The 14,108-nt window shown below is 43.6% G+C and overlaps 1 protein-coding gene across 2 annotated transcripts; it reads right to left on the bottom strand.

The window, feature by feature from the left end:
* Nucleotides 1–2,386: 2,386 nt before the first annotated feature.
* Nucleotides 2,387–12,222, bottom strand: hsf1 (heat shock transcription factor 1). Of its 2 annotated transcripts, XM_030741949.1 has the most exons (15): nt 11,832–12,222; nt 9,295–9,403; nt 8,498–8,634; nt 8,102–8,226; nt 7,953–8,028; nt 7,660–7,721; nt 7,281–7,353; nt 6,942–7,060; nt 6,673–6,857; nt 6,442–6,595; nt 5,252–5,323; nt 4,598–4,703; nt 4,462–4,515; nt 4,294–4,339; nt 4,029–4,210 (listed from the first exon to the last, which is right to left on the bottom strand). In XM_030741949.1, exons 1-15 carry the CDS (start codon nt 11,949–11,951, stop codon nt 4,029–4,031), a joined length of 1,620 nt encoding a protein of 539 aa, XP_030597809.1. In that variant the 5' UTR covers nt 11,952–12,222. The 2 variants fall into 2 exon arrangements, with proteins under 2 accessions (XP_030597810.1, XP_030597809.1); XM_030741950.1 differs by lacking the exon at nt 5,252–5,323 and having other exon boundaries at nt 2,387–4,210.
* Between the last annotated feature and the right edge of the window lie 1,886 nt (nt 12,223–14,108).

The following is a 14,108-nucleotide window of genomic DNA, read 5'->3' as shown; positions in this document are numbered from 1 at the left end:
CATCGGCCTAGGCTGCTGGAGGGTTCCCACTTCTTTTCACTCAGTTTATACACCACTCTGCACTTATTCATTAGTTATTATTAATCTCTGGCTCTCTTCCACAGTGTGTCTTTTGTCCTGCTTCCCTCCCCTTAGCTCCAACCAGTTGCAACAAATGGCTGTCCCTCCCTGAGCCTGGACCTGCTGGAGGGTGTTTTTCCTTCCCACTGTCACCAAGGGATTTCTCCTAGGGGGTTGTTTGATTGTTGGGATTTTGTCTTATTTTTGAATGGTCTTTGCCTTACAATATGAAGCACCTTGAGGTGACTGCTGTTGTGATTTGGTGCCATATAAATAAGATTGAATTGAATCTCCCTTCACTTGTTAGCACATTTCCATCTCTATCCTTAATCAGCCTAACCTGCTGCACATCCTTTCTAGCTTGATCTCTCTGACTAGCCAATCGATACAAGTCCTTTTATCCAGCCTCAAATACAACTCACTATAAGCCTTCTCCTTTGCTACCTCTCTCTTTTGCTGTATGCCTAACCTCCCAGTACTCCTGTCTACTTTCATCTTCCTGACTTTTCCACTTTTTCTTTGCCTGCCTCTTCCTTTGAATACTTTCCTGTACTTCTTCATTCCACCAACAAATCTCCTGGTCCTCTTTCCTCTGTCCAGAGGATACACCAAACACCTTCTTGGCAGTTTCTCTCACCACTTCAGCTGTTCTTTCCCATTAATCTTGTAACTCTTCCCTACCACCCAGAGCCTGTCTCACCTCCTCCCTGAACTCTGAGCAACATTCTTTCTTCTTCGACTTCCACCATTTAGTCCTTGTCTCTGCTTTTACTCTTTTTAATTACCAAAGCCTTGCCACAGACTACCATCCAATGCTGCTTAGCTTCATTCATGCCTGACACCTTGCAGTCTCCTACCTCATGCAGAAGGTGCTATCTGAAAAAGATGTAGTCGACCTGTGTGCACCTTCCTCCACTCTTCACCTTGTGTTCCTCCCTCTTCTTGAATTTTGTTCACCACAACCATTTCCATCCTTTTCACTCACTGCTGCTGTTTATTCCTAAGGTGATGGCTGCACAACAGAGCTCCAACACTTGTATCTCAGTCCATTTAAACATTAAACCTTACTGTTCCACAGCCTAAAAAAGGAGAACTGAATATCACTTTAGGTTGTTTGTATATCAAGCTAATTTTATTGACTGGAATGGTATTGATGTGTGTCCTGTGTTCTAGTAGCTGCAGGTCCAGATGTGTAACAACGCGATACAGTCTGAGCTGCTATAATTTTACAGCTGGGCTTCATTTGTGATGACAGCAAGCTACACCATCAACTTGCACATATAAAACATTTTCCCCAAGCAGGTAATCTGTATCACACTGACATGTTGTAAATAAAGCAGTCAGCGAAAAACTCCCAACCCGGTTATGTGTTAAGCATCATTTACCATGGTGATTTATCCAAGTAAAACAAGAGACATGTTGGCCTACAGAGCTCTGCTGTCAAATGTCTTACTTGCACAATTTATGATATATTTGAAAATAACTAATCTGAGTTTTACATTTTGCAAACATTTGGAAAAAATAGCAAATTGAAAATATATCTGCAAAATTCTGTAGACCTTTGCTCAATGAACCCTGATACCAAGTTTCAGAAGAATTGGCAAACAACATAAGAAAGGAGTAGAGACTGAATTTGAACATCAGTCTACAATATTTACAATTTTTTAAAAATTTGTAAAAAAAAAAAATTAAAAAAAAAAATCAGAAATTCATTTGTACCATTTTGCATAGATTTGCCCAATGAAACCTTGTAGCAAGTTTCAAGCAATTCAGCCAATAAATAAGGAAGTAGTCACTGAATATACAAAGATATAGTTTATCAACAAAAATTACAAAAAAAATTTGTAAAAAATTTGAAAAGTAAAAATTTTAAGCATTTTGCAGCGCTTCACACACTGAATACATTCACCAAGTCACAAAAGAGTCTGCCAAGGAATAAGGGAGGAGTAGGGATTAAAGGCAACCATAAATGTACAGTATTTCTCAAAGGTAAAAAATACATTAAAAAAGTCAAAAATCTCTCTCCCCTGTAGAGCCTTACCCAAAAAGGCAAGTTTAGCAAAAAAGTTGACAGACATATTAACACATTAATTTGGCTTCTTGGTTACAGCAGAGATCAGATCAGAGACTGAAAACAGATCAGGGAAACGTTTCTGAAACACTGATCTGAATTTTAGTCAGAATGATTGTTGTAACCATGCAGGGCCTTCTGTGAGCAACTGGAGAAGTTTGTTGTTTCTAATTCAAAACAAAAACAAGAAAAAAAATGTGTATTATTGAACTGATGACATAATAGTTGGATATAAATCAACCAATCACTCACATGCAGCTATTTAAAAATGTTTTATTGAATCAAAATTTAACAGCAAGAATACGTCAACATTTCATCTGCCCTTTGACCCCGTCTTTGTTTCCCATAATGATCCTCTCTCTGCAGGTGGAACACCGTCAGGTTAGCCTGGAGGACTCAGCTTGATTTAACACACGCCTTAAATTAAAAATCTTAAATATAAATGTCAATATATTAACAGAGGCGTTTATACTGAAAGGAGCTTCCTGTTTGTACAGCTCTGATCATGTGACCAATAAAATATCCTCAGCACATCAGATGTCACTTAGCAGTCCTGTTCAGTCATCACCTGAACCAGAGACTTTGGAACACGTGGTTCAGGTGTGCCACAGGTGTCAAAACCTGCTCTGTAAGACTGATGACATCACAGATAAGCCCCGTCACACAGGCCTTCCTTTCTTTTAATCAGATGGCAGCACGTTGCTTTGTGTCTGAACAGGAACCCTGCAGTGTTCAGGTTAATGTCACCATGTGGACAGACTTGCCAGAATTACATCTCTGTACGCCGACACAGCTGAACACTATGAGTTTCAGACACCACATTTTATTACAAACTCTTCAAAAGATTAAAACCTGATCACGATCCAATCATAGTACTAATTCTGATATGGGGCAGCGAGTGCTAAGCCTCCACTTAAACTTCAGTCAATGCACTACAGCGCTCTTTACCTCTCCAAGCCGTGAAGAAAGTTAAAGTAAACCTGTGTTATGAAGCCCATGTCTGCTGTCACAGTGATATCACTGTGTGCACAATCATTTGGTTTCTGTCAATTTTATTTCAGTCAAGTGATTTACTCAGGTGACACATTTCACTTCTGATCATATCTCTCATCATTTCTGATAAGCTGCAGGGGTTTTCACCCTGAAACACCTGTGCCATCAGTCCAGCCTCACCTGAGATACAGAGCTGTTTTCATCCATCAGCGTCAGATATGACAGGATTTCAGCTCCAGCTCACAGTTTCCCTTCATTTCAAATTCACGACTTCACACTACCATCAGATCAGGAAAGTGACGCCTGGTGACCGTAATAGATTTCATCCATGAGGCTTCTGCAGACAAGAAACTCAAAGCTGATCCAAAGTACAGTATCTCTGTCTCAGCCTCTCAGACATTTCTCTGCAGTATCTGTTTTTGAAGTACTGGGACTGCGGTCAGTGCTTTGATGTTCCTCAGCATTTCTGGAACGAATTGAATCATTAGAAACTGATGGAAACAAACTAACATAGATAGATCAGTCACATCTGACTGATCAGAAATAATACTGATCCACGGAGCTCTTTTCTGTCATGGGCGGGGCAGTCAGTCAGGCGGTGCCACGAGTCGCCGCAGCACTCAATGATAAAACTCCAAAAATATTCAGATTCTCTTTGTTCTATTTTACATGAGAAAATAAAGACAACCATAAAATCTGACTTCAACATGCAGAACGCATTCAACTGCAACAAAGGGTTCCATATAAGCTTCAACAAAGAAGAAAAGAACAAGAGTTGAAGAAGACGAGTTAATATCAATAACATCTGCATAATAAAAACACAACCTTTGACCTAATGACTGTTCTCATCTATTGCTGCTGCTGTCAGCATTCAGGTGTCCTGTTGCTATGGTTATTTGAGAGATCAGAGGTCGGAGTCCAGATTGGCGTGGCTCAGCAGGGCGGTTGCTGGGTCCTCAGTGCTAAGGTCAGAGCTGAGGAAAGGCTCTGCTTCCAGCTCCAACAGTGATGGCAGGTCGGCTCCACCCTCCACCAGGCTGACTGGTTCAGACGTTTGGACAGGTGTGTACTGCACCAGCTGCTTCCCTGCACCAATCAGAGAGCAGCACAGTGTCACCATGACAGCAGACAGGTGGATGCAGCAGCACCTGACTGAAGTCGTGACTTACCTGTGCCGCTTTCTTCACTTCCCTTAGGAGCTTCATCAGACAGCAGCTGACAGGAAACAGTGACAGTACAGTGAGACAGGTGTGACATCAGCAGCAACACAGAGCTCTGATTTTGAAATAGTGGAAAAAAGAAGTTTAGAAAAAATAGGTCTGAAATTTGGAACTCACGTTGTCCAAACTGTCAAGGTCAAAGTCTGCAGACGGGCCAGACGAACTGAAAAACTAAACACACAAACACACACAGAGTTAATGACGCACATACCCAAGTAACAAACATGAGGCACAAACAGGAAGTTGGACTAACCTCGATAAGTGGAGTTGTGTCGAAGGTGAACGTCTGTGTGTTCAGGAGGTTCTGCAGGTTCTCCAGGCCGTTGTCGATACTACCGACGTGATCTGACAGCTCACACCTGAGGCACACAGGGGAGGGGAGACAGGTCTGACATCAAGTCTCGTGTCTGGCATTATTCTACATTTTCCTTTTTGTCTGCAGAGATCCAAACCAGCAAGACGTATGTTTCCACACATGATCTACGGCTGAACTATTCCATACAGTGGGGCCTACAGGTGAGCTCAGTCTGAACCTGCCAGCTCTCTGCTACAGTCTGGAAACAGAGCAGGTCATCGTCCTGTGCCCAGGCTCCACCCCCGTTCCTAGCCACACAGTATTTCCTGTAGTGAGAATACATCTGAAACATTTCCTGCTGTCAGTGACCATGATTCTCCCGGCATGTGAAAACATCTTCTGTCTTTCTCCAAGCTTTTTGGTACCTGCTGCAGTGAATATCCACCACACAATATAATCGGTACACCAAATCATGACCTCTGACCCCTGATACTCAGCTAAAGATTGAGGTCTGGACCTCACACATCGTTTGACAATAAGAAAAATGTAGAATGTCACCAGAGAACATCAAAACATTCATAATTATAATTGATTGTAGAGTCAGTGATTCACTTGTCAGGTTGTGCTGAGAGGAACCGCCAAACGTCAGGTGAGAGTCCACCTGCAGAGGGAAGGGGGCGGGGTCTGAAGGAAGCACAGGGGTTTTAATCACACACTTGCGCTGCTCATCACCTGAAATGTAAGACAAGCCTAAACCGTCTAATAGTTAGTTAAGAAGATTTCAGACAAGCAGAGCTGTGCTCACCTTTCAAAACTCCTAGTGCGACAGCAGCAACAGAATATTTTGTGTTGAACGTCTTAATTCAAACACAAACTTATGACTGATGTTTAACTCATAGAACTCAGACAACAAAAATCAACTTTTCCTCTATTTTGATTTTTGTGGAGGCCTCATTTGGTGTTTGTCACGGCACGCCACAATGAAATTCACTACTAACAGTAACTCTGACCCTGATGTACGACAAGCCCCTGAAAGAGAAAACCAATAGAAATCAGGTAATCTGAGCACAGCACAAGCCTTTTTAGCTTCCTGTCTGAAAGCCACTTTACACAAAGACACCTCAAGTCCAAGGAAGACGTACACAGCTAAGGAGCAATGAGGACACGTGCAGGTAGGTGAGGCAGGTGTCAGGACAGTCATTAAGGCAGCTGTTCAGGGGAGCTGTATTTGGCTGTTGGAGCAGGTGTCCAGCCAATTGTCTGGACAGTTGTTAAGGGAAGTTGTAGTTGGTTGTTAAGGCAGGTATTGGGACAAAAATCAGGGCAGGCTTTGAGACAGTTGCTAGTGCAATTGTTCAGAGGAGTGTTGGGGCATGTATCAGGACAGTTGTTGGGCAGTCACCTGGACAGTTGTTAAGGGAAGTTGTAATTGACTGTTGGGAGTTATCAGGAGCTGTATTTGGTTGTTGGTATCGGGACAGGTTTTGGGTTAGTCGTCTGGACAGTTCTTGGCTAGTTGTTATGGGGGAGTTGTAGTTGGTTGTTAGGCCAAATGTTGATGCAGGTGAGGTAGTTTCTGGAGAGATCCTGCCAAGCTGTCAGCAATGGGCAGTCTTTAGAGTGGATTTACGGTAGTTTAAAGGTCAGTTATTCAGACAGTTTGCAGGACAGTTGTTAAGGACACACTTAGGGAGACTCTTAGTAAATGCTCGCAGTAGTTCATAGCAAGTGGTATTAATGATTCTCGTAGTCTCCCTGACTGCTTCACATCTGCACACTGATGTGCTTAGGGGTTCACTTACTTGTCAATACAGGCGATGGCTTGACATTTCTGCTGAGGTGTGGTTGGGCTGGGGGCTGTTTGTGCTGTCGTAACAGAGGCAAGTGACTGGCTTGATGGGGCAGAAGAGCGAGGACCAGTGGAAGCAGGGCTCATCACCACAATGGGACTGGCTGCTAAGAGATATGGTTTTCATTTACCAGCAATGCTCTGAACACAAATCAACTACTGATAAAAAAAACTTAATGTCTACCTGTGGGAGCAGTGCTGGTGGAGGTTACTGGGGTTGGCTGCGCCTCATTCTCCTCTAGGATGGAGTTGATGAAGGTGGTAGGAGAGAGGGGCGTGTCCACGGGTGCAGCCACTTCCTCCAAGACAGGACACACCTCCACCTCCGGACTGGACGGCTCCTCTTTGATGTCAACTGATGGGCTCTCTCTGCAGGGAGGTCAGGTACCCTTAGCAACCTCTGACAGATCAATCACTTACTGACTAAAGGAGATTGATCTGATTGGTCCTCACCCTTGGTCTGTCCAATCACTAACCACTTCATCTGCAGTGGGTGTGGCCATGTCTGTGATGTCAGAGATGATGGGTCCTGAAGTCAAAGAGGTGTCGGCTGAGAAGAGATTGGCTGCAGCCTGAAGGGACAAACGAATGAGTGACAATCAACAAATACATTGTGACTCCAACATCTGCAGGTCAATGCAGAACAAACACCTGCACAGCTATACGTAAAGAGTCTAGTTTTCGAAGCTAACAGGGCCAATCAGCTGAATCCACATAGTGCTCTCACTATGAATGATAATCCCTGCTGCCTGTGCAGGTCTGAGTGAGACAGATGAGTCAGAGACAGGTTACCTGCTCCAGTGAGAAGGTACGGTTGTATTTGGGCATGGAGTGGGTGGAGCCAGAGTCATTGAGCATCAGAGGACTGCAGGTAGAGAGAAGAAACATGGAATGAAAATGTGAAAAGTACACATCAAAAACTCAATCTGAAGCTCAGGTAGGAAAGGGAAGTGGAAACAATACTTCAAAATAAATACAGTATTCTGAAATTTGAGCACATGGATCCTCCTATGATCAGCTGGGAACATCTGGTTTCTAATGTTCTTAGCAGAGAAAATCTCTCAGCATCCAATCTGCACGGAACTTTTTTTTAGAGTCAAAGTCAAAAAAATTTTTTAGCATCTGTATTTATGGTACAGTGTAGTATTTGTAGTATCAGGAGTAAACTTGCATCTTCCTCTTGACTCCCAGCAGTCTGTTGGACTGGATGAGAGACACCAGGAACTGTATGAGCTGGAGAGAGAGAGAGAGAGAGAGAGAGAGAGAGAGAGAGACAGAGAGAGAGACAGAGAGAGAGACAGAGAGAGAGAGAGAGAGAGAGAGATGTTAACAGATCTCTTTTGGCTGATGACTGCGACACCACCCTCCACTAAGGTCTTCATGTACACAAAGGGAGAGGTCACATGAGGACACCATGTGACTTAAATACAGTGTTCGCAGGTGTGGACAGGTGAGAGCAGGTACCTTGTTGACAACTTTCTGCTGCTGAGCGTGTTTCTGTCTCAGACTGGCCACCTCCCTCCACAGAGCCTCGTTCTCACTGAAACACACAACCAGGCTTCAGTCAACACTGCTGGGTGGGTTTTAGCTCTGGTTCTGGGTCCAGTTCTTACTGTTTCATGGCGACAATCCTGGAATCGATGGTTTCCTGTTTTCCCTTCATCAGCTGGACGTCGTTCAGGATCTTGTTGACTTCCTCCGTACAGATTTTCGCATCATCCTGGCGCACTGATGACACCTGCACAATTACAAAAACAATGTTACAGTGGGGACACACAGACAGGACAGGTCGGGTTCATAGTGCCACACGCACAGTGACAGACTAAAGGAAACTTGGGCCTCTGACCGCACAGTGAGGGGTCAATAAAAAATAACTGATCAGCTGTATCCTGTGATGTCACACAGCACTCTTCATTACCAAATATCAGAGGAAGTCCTGCAGAGTCTTTCTTTAATCTATCACCTGCCTGTGTTCTCAGCTATTCTCAAGTGTGTGAGGCAGTACATACATTGGTGACTTTGCGTTTGATGTTCTCCAGTAGATGTTCCTGTCCTCGGATGAAGAACGGGTGCTGGAACTCTGTGTCATCTCTCTCCGGTTTCACCAGACCACCCTGCTCGATGTGCACAACCTTACGGAAACCATCTGGGAGAAACACCACAACACCACGATCAATAAAGCCTCTGAGGATGGACGCAATGATGTAATCAATAAACTGCCACACTCTCTAACATCAGAGCGCCTGCTTCTGGCTCCTCCATTGTCCACCTGCCTGAGCATGCACAGTCTCTGTTCTGCATGTTCCTTTTTTTTTGTCTCCTCCATTCACCTTTGGCTGAATGTTGAGAATGGTATGCTGAAAATTTGAACCTATCAACTCAAACTCTTGAGCCAATGAAATATTATTATGAGTGCAGCTGTTAGCCAATGATACACTGCAATGACACAGAGACAGCAGGCAGCTGCTAATGCATGAAAAGTGCATTGTTGTGACGAATGATCAGCCTGATGTACACAGTTAGCTTAGCTCATTAACTAATAATCACGGTAGCTTGCCTTGTGATGATTGGTTGTTGCTGCTAAGATGAGCACAACAGTAAACATAACCTGCCAATCATCATACGTGCCTACCGTCATCCGCTGAAGACACGTCTATATGTGAATCATGCCCAACAATGAGTAATAGTAAAAAACATCCAACTTCCTGTTACACTGTTGAAGTGGTGTTACCCCCACCACTGAGCCATTGAGGGTGGGTAAAAGACACTAAAATTTACTGACTGGTTATTGATTATTGATACTCACACATGTTGAGCTGACGGATGAAGGAGGCCATGTTGTTGTGCTTGAAGAACTTTGGCAGAACCTCCTTGGAAAACCGTCCCTGGTCAAACACGTGGAAGCTGGTACCACTCTGACACAGAGATCAGAAACACACTCAGGCTCACACGTCTGATATCAGGTCCACATACAGACTTTGGACATCTGTCCTCAGCAGTGAAGCAGTGGTATCCTGGAAACTGCAGGTTTATTTCTGTTTTCAGGGTTATGAAAGTCTCTCCCTGTTTAGCTGTTAAGTCACCATGGTAACTGATGCTGAACCTGAGGGGTTTAAGGGGTTGACTGAAGGAAGTTAAACAGAGCCAGGCTGGCTGGACAAAACCTAAAACCCCAGTCAGTGGTAACAAGCCAGGCTCTGCTTCAGGCTCTGAGCACACAGGGACATTTCACACGTCATGTGACTCTACTTTCATACAAAACTGAGTGCTCTGTCTATGCCAACCAGAGATGTTTTCAGATGATGATGATGATAAAATGGTGATAAAAACATACTAATCCAGTTCCAAAAAACTTAGGGAACTGTGTAACTTGAGATTTCAAATTGTTGCCAAATGTAAATAAAGACAGAATGCAAAGTGTCCCAACTGTTTTGGAATTAGAGTTGTATAAAGAACATGAAAACTTAACAGAAAATCATAAATCCTTTGGAATCCCTTGCAGCCCTTGCTGACATATTTCATTCAATTGAATTTTATTTATATAGTTGCCTTAAGGCACTTTAATATATACACATATTCACACAACACATTACATTCTTATAGTAAAATATTGGCCTACAAAGTGAAAGTCTCCATAAGTACTATTTTTCATGTCAGCTAGTTGGCAGTTTGTACTTTTGCTCTCAGACAGGCCACAGAATTCACCTATTTGAGAACCAAATCACATGCTTTTATAAACATAATTTCAAAACCCCGTTAGGATCCATAAAACAAGAACTGGCTTACTTGTCCTTACTGCCTCTCAAGCTGGAAGAGTGAACATAATCGAGATGATAATTCTACCATGCTTTTTGGACCTTATTGAAATGAAGCCATTTTTTTTTAGCCAAATCTCTGTTTAAACAGATGTCTTGATTTCTTCCTGTGTGTGGAACAGCCAGAAACTAATGGCACAACACAGGAGAGCCACCTTAACAGTACCGCTCAGCTATACACCTGCATTTAAAGGTCAAAGGTCACTCTCGAGAATCCCAGTTTTCACATTTGGGACCAAGACAGATGGGTTGAGTAGAGTAAGAAGGCCGTCTATGTCCACTGAACCACCATCGAGGTGACGGCTTACAACACCAACTATCAGCAACCTACAACACAGTCCTGAGATCCCTTCCCAGGCATTTCAAGCCCCCCAAACCCCACTATTCCATGCCTCAGGTGACCTCAATGTCTCACATGATGTTGGGGGGGAAGGGGGACAACATCTCAGAAGTTTCACCTGTCAGCTACAAGTCTCAAGGCCATCGGTTACCATGGCAATTTAGCCAGGTGAAAGGTAACACTTTGTGACTTTAAGCCTGACGCTTCTTACCCTTTTCTCTGTGCAGACTGGTTCACACCAGCTCAGTTTATTGATCATTTTGCACCAACACTCATTCTTTTTACCACTGTACATCCAGCACTGATGTACTGATTGGTTCTCTTATTTAAACAGAGGATACTGCAGATGCACTTGTGTTTACCTGAGAGGTAACTCTTTATTAAAACTGCCAATTCCTGCTCCAGCCACACGTTTACAAGTCACACTGTCACATGAACTTTAACAGTGGGCGGAGCCTAACGGTTCTGCAGTAAAAACCGCGAACACACAAATATCCGACTTCACAGCAAGACGTTTGAACTGAGCTCTATCGATCAGTTAATGTCTGATTTCTGTGAGATTCCAGGTTTCAGCCTGCAGCTGTAGAGGGTGCAATGATGTCACAGTGACATCACAGGCTGCCATCTGTTGGTCTAGTTTCAGGCTTTTAGAGCAGCTGAGGGGATCAGTTTATGTCACAAAAACAACCGATATCAATTGATCCGAGATCAGCAGTTTCCTGAGATCTGTTAGTCTTTTAATTCAGTGAAGCTAAGCTAACTGCCCTCTTTTCGCCTGTGTGTTTTAATTAAAGTTGCGTGTGCCTGTGTGCGGTTCAATAAAGTTGCGTGTGCCTGTATGCGGTTTCAATAAAGCTGCGTGTGCCTGTGTGCGATTTAAACAAAGTTGCGTGTGCCTGTGTGCGGTTTCAATAAAGTTGCGTGTGCCTGTATGCGGTTTCAATAAAGCTGCGTGTGCCTGTGTGCGATTTAAACAAAGTTGCGTGTGCCTGTGTGCGGTTTCAATAAAGTTGCGTATGCGCCTGTCAGTGTTTAAATAAAGTTATGAGTAACCTGTGTGTGGGTTAAATAAAGTTGTGTGTGTCTGTGTGTGGTTTAAATAAAGTTGTGTGTGGTTCAGCTGTGTAAATAAAGTTAAACTCCTCTGCTGGTCGTTAGCAGTTAGCCGTTAGCTGGGCGCGGGCGTACCGGGCTCCAGCAGATGAGCGGGTCGGTGTCAGGGTCCTCCACCAGGGTCCACAGCTTAGTCAGGAAGGCCGGGACGTTTCCGCCGCTCAGCACCGCCCCTCCTCCTCCGGGATACTCCATCTGAGAGGCGAAAATCGAGCACACACCTGAGCTAACGGCGCTAACAGCTAACTGCGTCAGAAAGAAAACAACGAGAAGAGGATCGGAACCAGCGGCCTGAGCCGGAGCGCCAGGACTCGATGCCGCTGCTGAATTCCGGGGTTCCCGCGGGCCGCAGACGGAGCCGAAGAACTTTATTCCGTTCAGAGCCACGAGAACTCCGCAAATCCGATAAAACACAACTGCGCAGACAGCTGCCCGGCGCGGTCTGATGGCGTCAGCGCCTAACGTAACCCCAACGTCCTATTGAGCTGTGACGTCATCAGGTGTAATCCGGATTATTTTCATTTTTTGTAAAAACAACCAAACGTCAGAATAAACCGGAAAATCAACAAAGCTGAGCGCGAGCACTCCGCCAGGACAAACAGCAACAATAAAGCAAAATAAAAAATTAAAAGGTGGAAAACAATAGATGTTGCTTTCATTAGTCTGTTGTCTTCACCGCTTGATGGTGGGGTTAAAAATACTAGACATGTGCAGAGCTGAGTTCCATCATGTCTGCTGATGCTGGATGGAGTGTGATGGCCTGAAAATGCTCGGACACAAAAATGTGACAGATGACAGAAATATTTAAAGAACTGGGAAAGTAGTTTTTCCAGACACTGCATTTAAACTCTGAGCCGCTGTATGATCCATTCTGATGTTTTCATGTCCTACTGAGGCAGCAAAAATTGCAGCTAAGGCCCAAACAAGCAGCTGCTGATTCAGTGAGGGCAGCTTGAGTCTGTCATTATGTCTCCATCGGCCACTCACACTTTTTCTCTGAGTCTTCATCCTCTGAAGGACCCCTCCTCCTCACAGTCTGTCATATGAGCAGCTCTCTTTGGTTTAGTCTGGACTTGAGGGGGATGTTTGCAGAAAATGGTTCTGACTGTAAGAACTTTGTTTCTTTGTGTTTATGAAGAAGAGGCAGTGACACTGATTGGTTGGAGAAGAAGTATAGTTAACAATCATCTGTTTGCAAAACCAAACGAGGGTCAGCCAATCAGAAGAAAGCTATCTTAGAAGGGGCAGACCTAAAGAACAAAAATGATGGAAATGAACAGAACAGGTCACCATCAAAGTTCTGGATTCTGATGACAATCATGTTTCTGAACAAGAGAATTAATGTTATGTTTAAACACAAACTGATCGTCGGCCTGACCCCGTTTCAGGATCTGGCCCAAAAATGCTGCAGGATCAGGATGTTACTTACAGAGAGCAGCCACAGCAACACCAGCTCCTCCCGGACATCCTCCTCCTCCTCCATCCTTATCAGTGTTCATGTTATTAGTCATGATTGCTGCAGACACACTTTCTGATCTCACACAAAGAGAAAGATGTCCTGCAGAGAATTGTAGGAAATAACAAAAGCGACAGGTAATGCATCACATGGCTTGATTCATACTCATACCCTTAATACGTTTACTGTAATCAGTGATGCATCCGGTGAAGCTGATTTTGACCACACCATGTTCTGCTTGTTGGCAGTTTAAAATCACGCTATTTATCAGTTGTGCTTGTATGAATGAATCTGTAACAGGATGTAGAAACACTTGGGTAAAGTAAGAGGATCAAAGTTTAATACTCAAGTATTTTTACAGGATACGTAAACTCAGATAATCTCAAACTATCTTCATCACTAAATACAAAAACAAACAAACAAGAAAAATCCTCGAATCCTTGAAGCATAAAATGTGTGGGTAGACCAACATTTGTAGGAGCGAACTTGCTAAACTCGTGTATGAAGAACTGAAACAAATGCTGTAAAAGGAAAACTGAGCTGAAACAAGCTGTTTGAATCCACAATTTAACAACTTAATGTTATTAAAAAAACCCTCTGCCCCAAACACACACACACACACACAAGGGAGTGACCCTGGGTGAGTGTGTATCTGTGTTTCTATGGCAAATGTAAATGATGAGATATATGAGGAAAATTCTGGCCAAGGCTAAGAACTGAACCTATGACCTTCAGGTTATGAGACTAAGGCTTAACTGAGAGAGGTAAAGTCAGTCCGGTATCAAACATGTGCCATGTGGTCAACATAATATAGATATACAGTTCAATATAGATTGAACTGGGTGAATACCTGGAACAGCAGAAAATCCTGCTGACCTAAACAACAGCTTGCCACA

The sequence above is a fragment of the Archocentrus centrarchus genome, chromosome 11 (assembly GCF_007364275.1).
Source record: "Archocentrus centrarchus isolate MPI-CPG fArcCen1 chromosome 11, fArcCen1, whole genome shotgun sequence".
Classification (NCBI taxonomy): Eukaryota; Metazoa; Chordata; class Actinopteri; order Cichliformes; family Cichlidae; genus Archocentrus; species Archocentrus centrarchus.
This window is presented reverse-complemented; position numbering and strand designations above follow the sequence as displayed.

Coding starts and splice junctions, on each gene's coding strand:
- hsf1 (XM_030741949.1), bottom strand. CDS start 11,951: ATGGAGTATCCCGGAGGAGGAGGGGCGGTGCTGAGCGGCGGAAACGTC. Junction 6,858..6,941: donor AGTGATTGGACAGACCAAGG/GTGAGGACCAAT, acceptor ACCTCCCTGCAG/AGAGAGCCCATCAGTTGACA. Junction 6,596..6,672: donor CACCAGCACTGCTCCCACAG/GTAGACATTAAG, acceptor CATATCTCTTAG/CAGCCAGTCCCATTGTGGTG.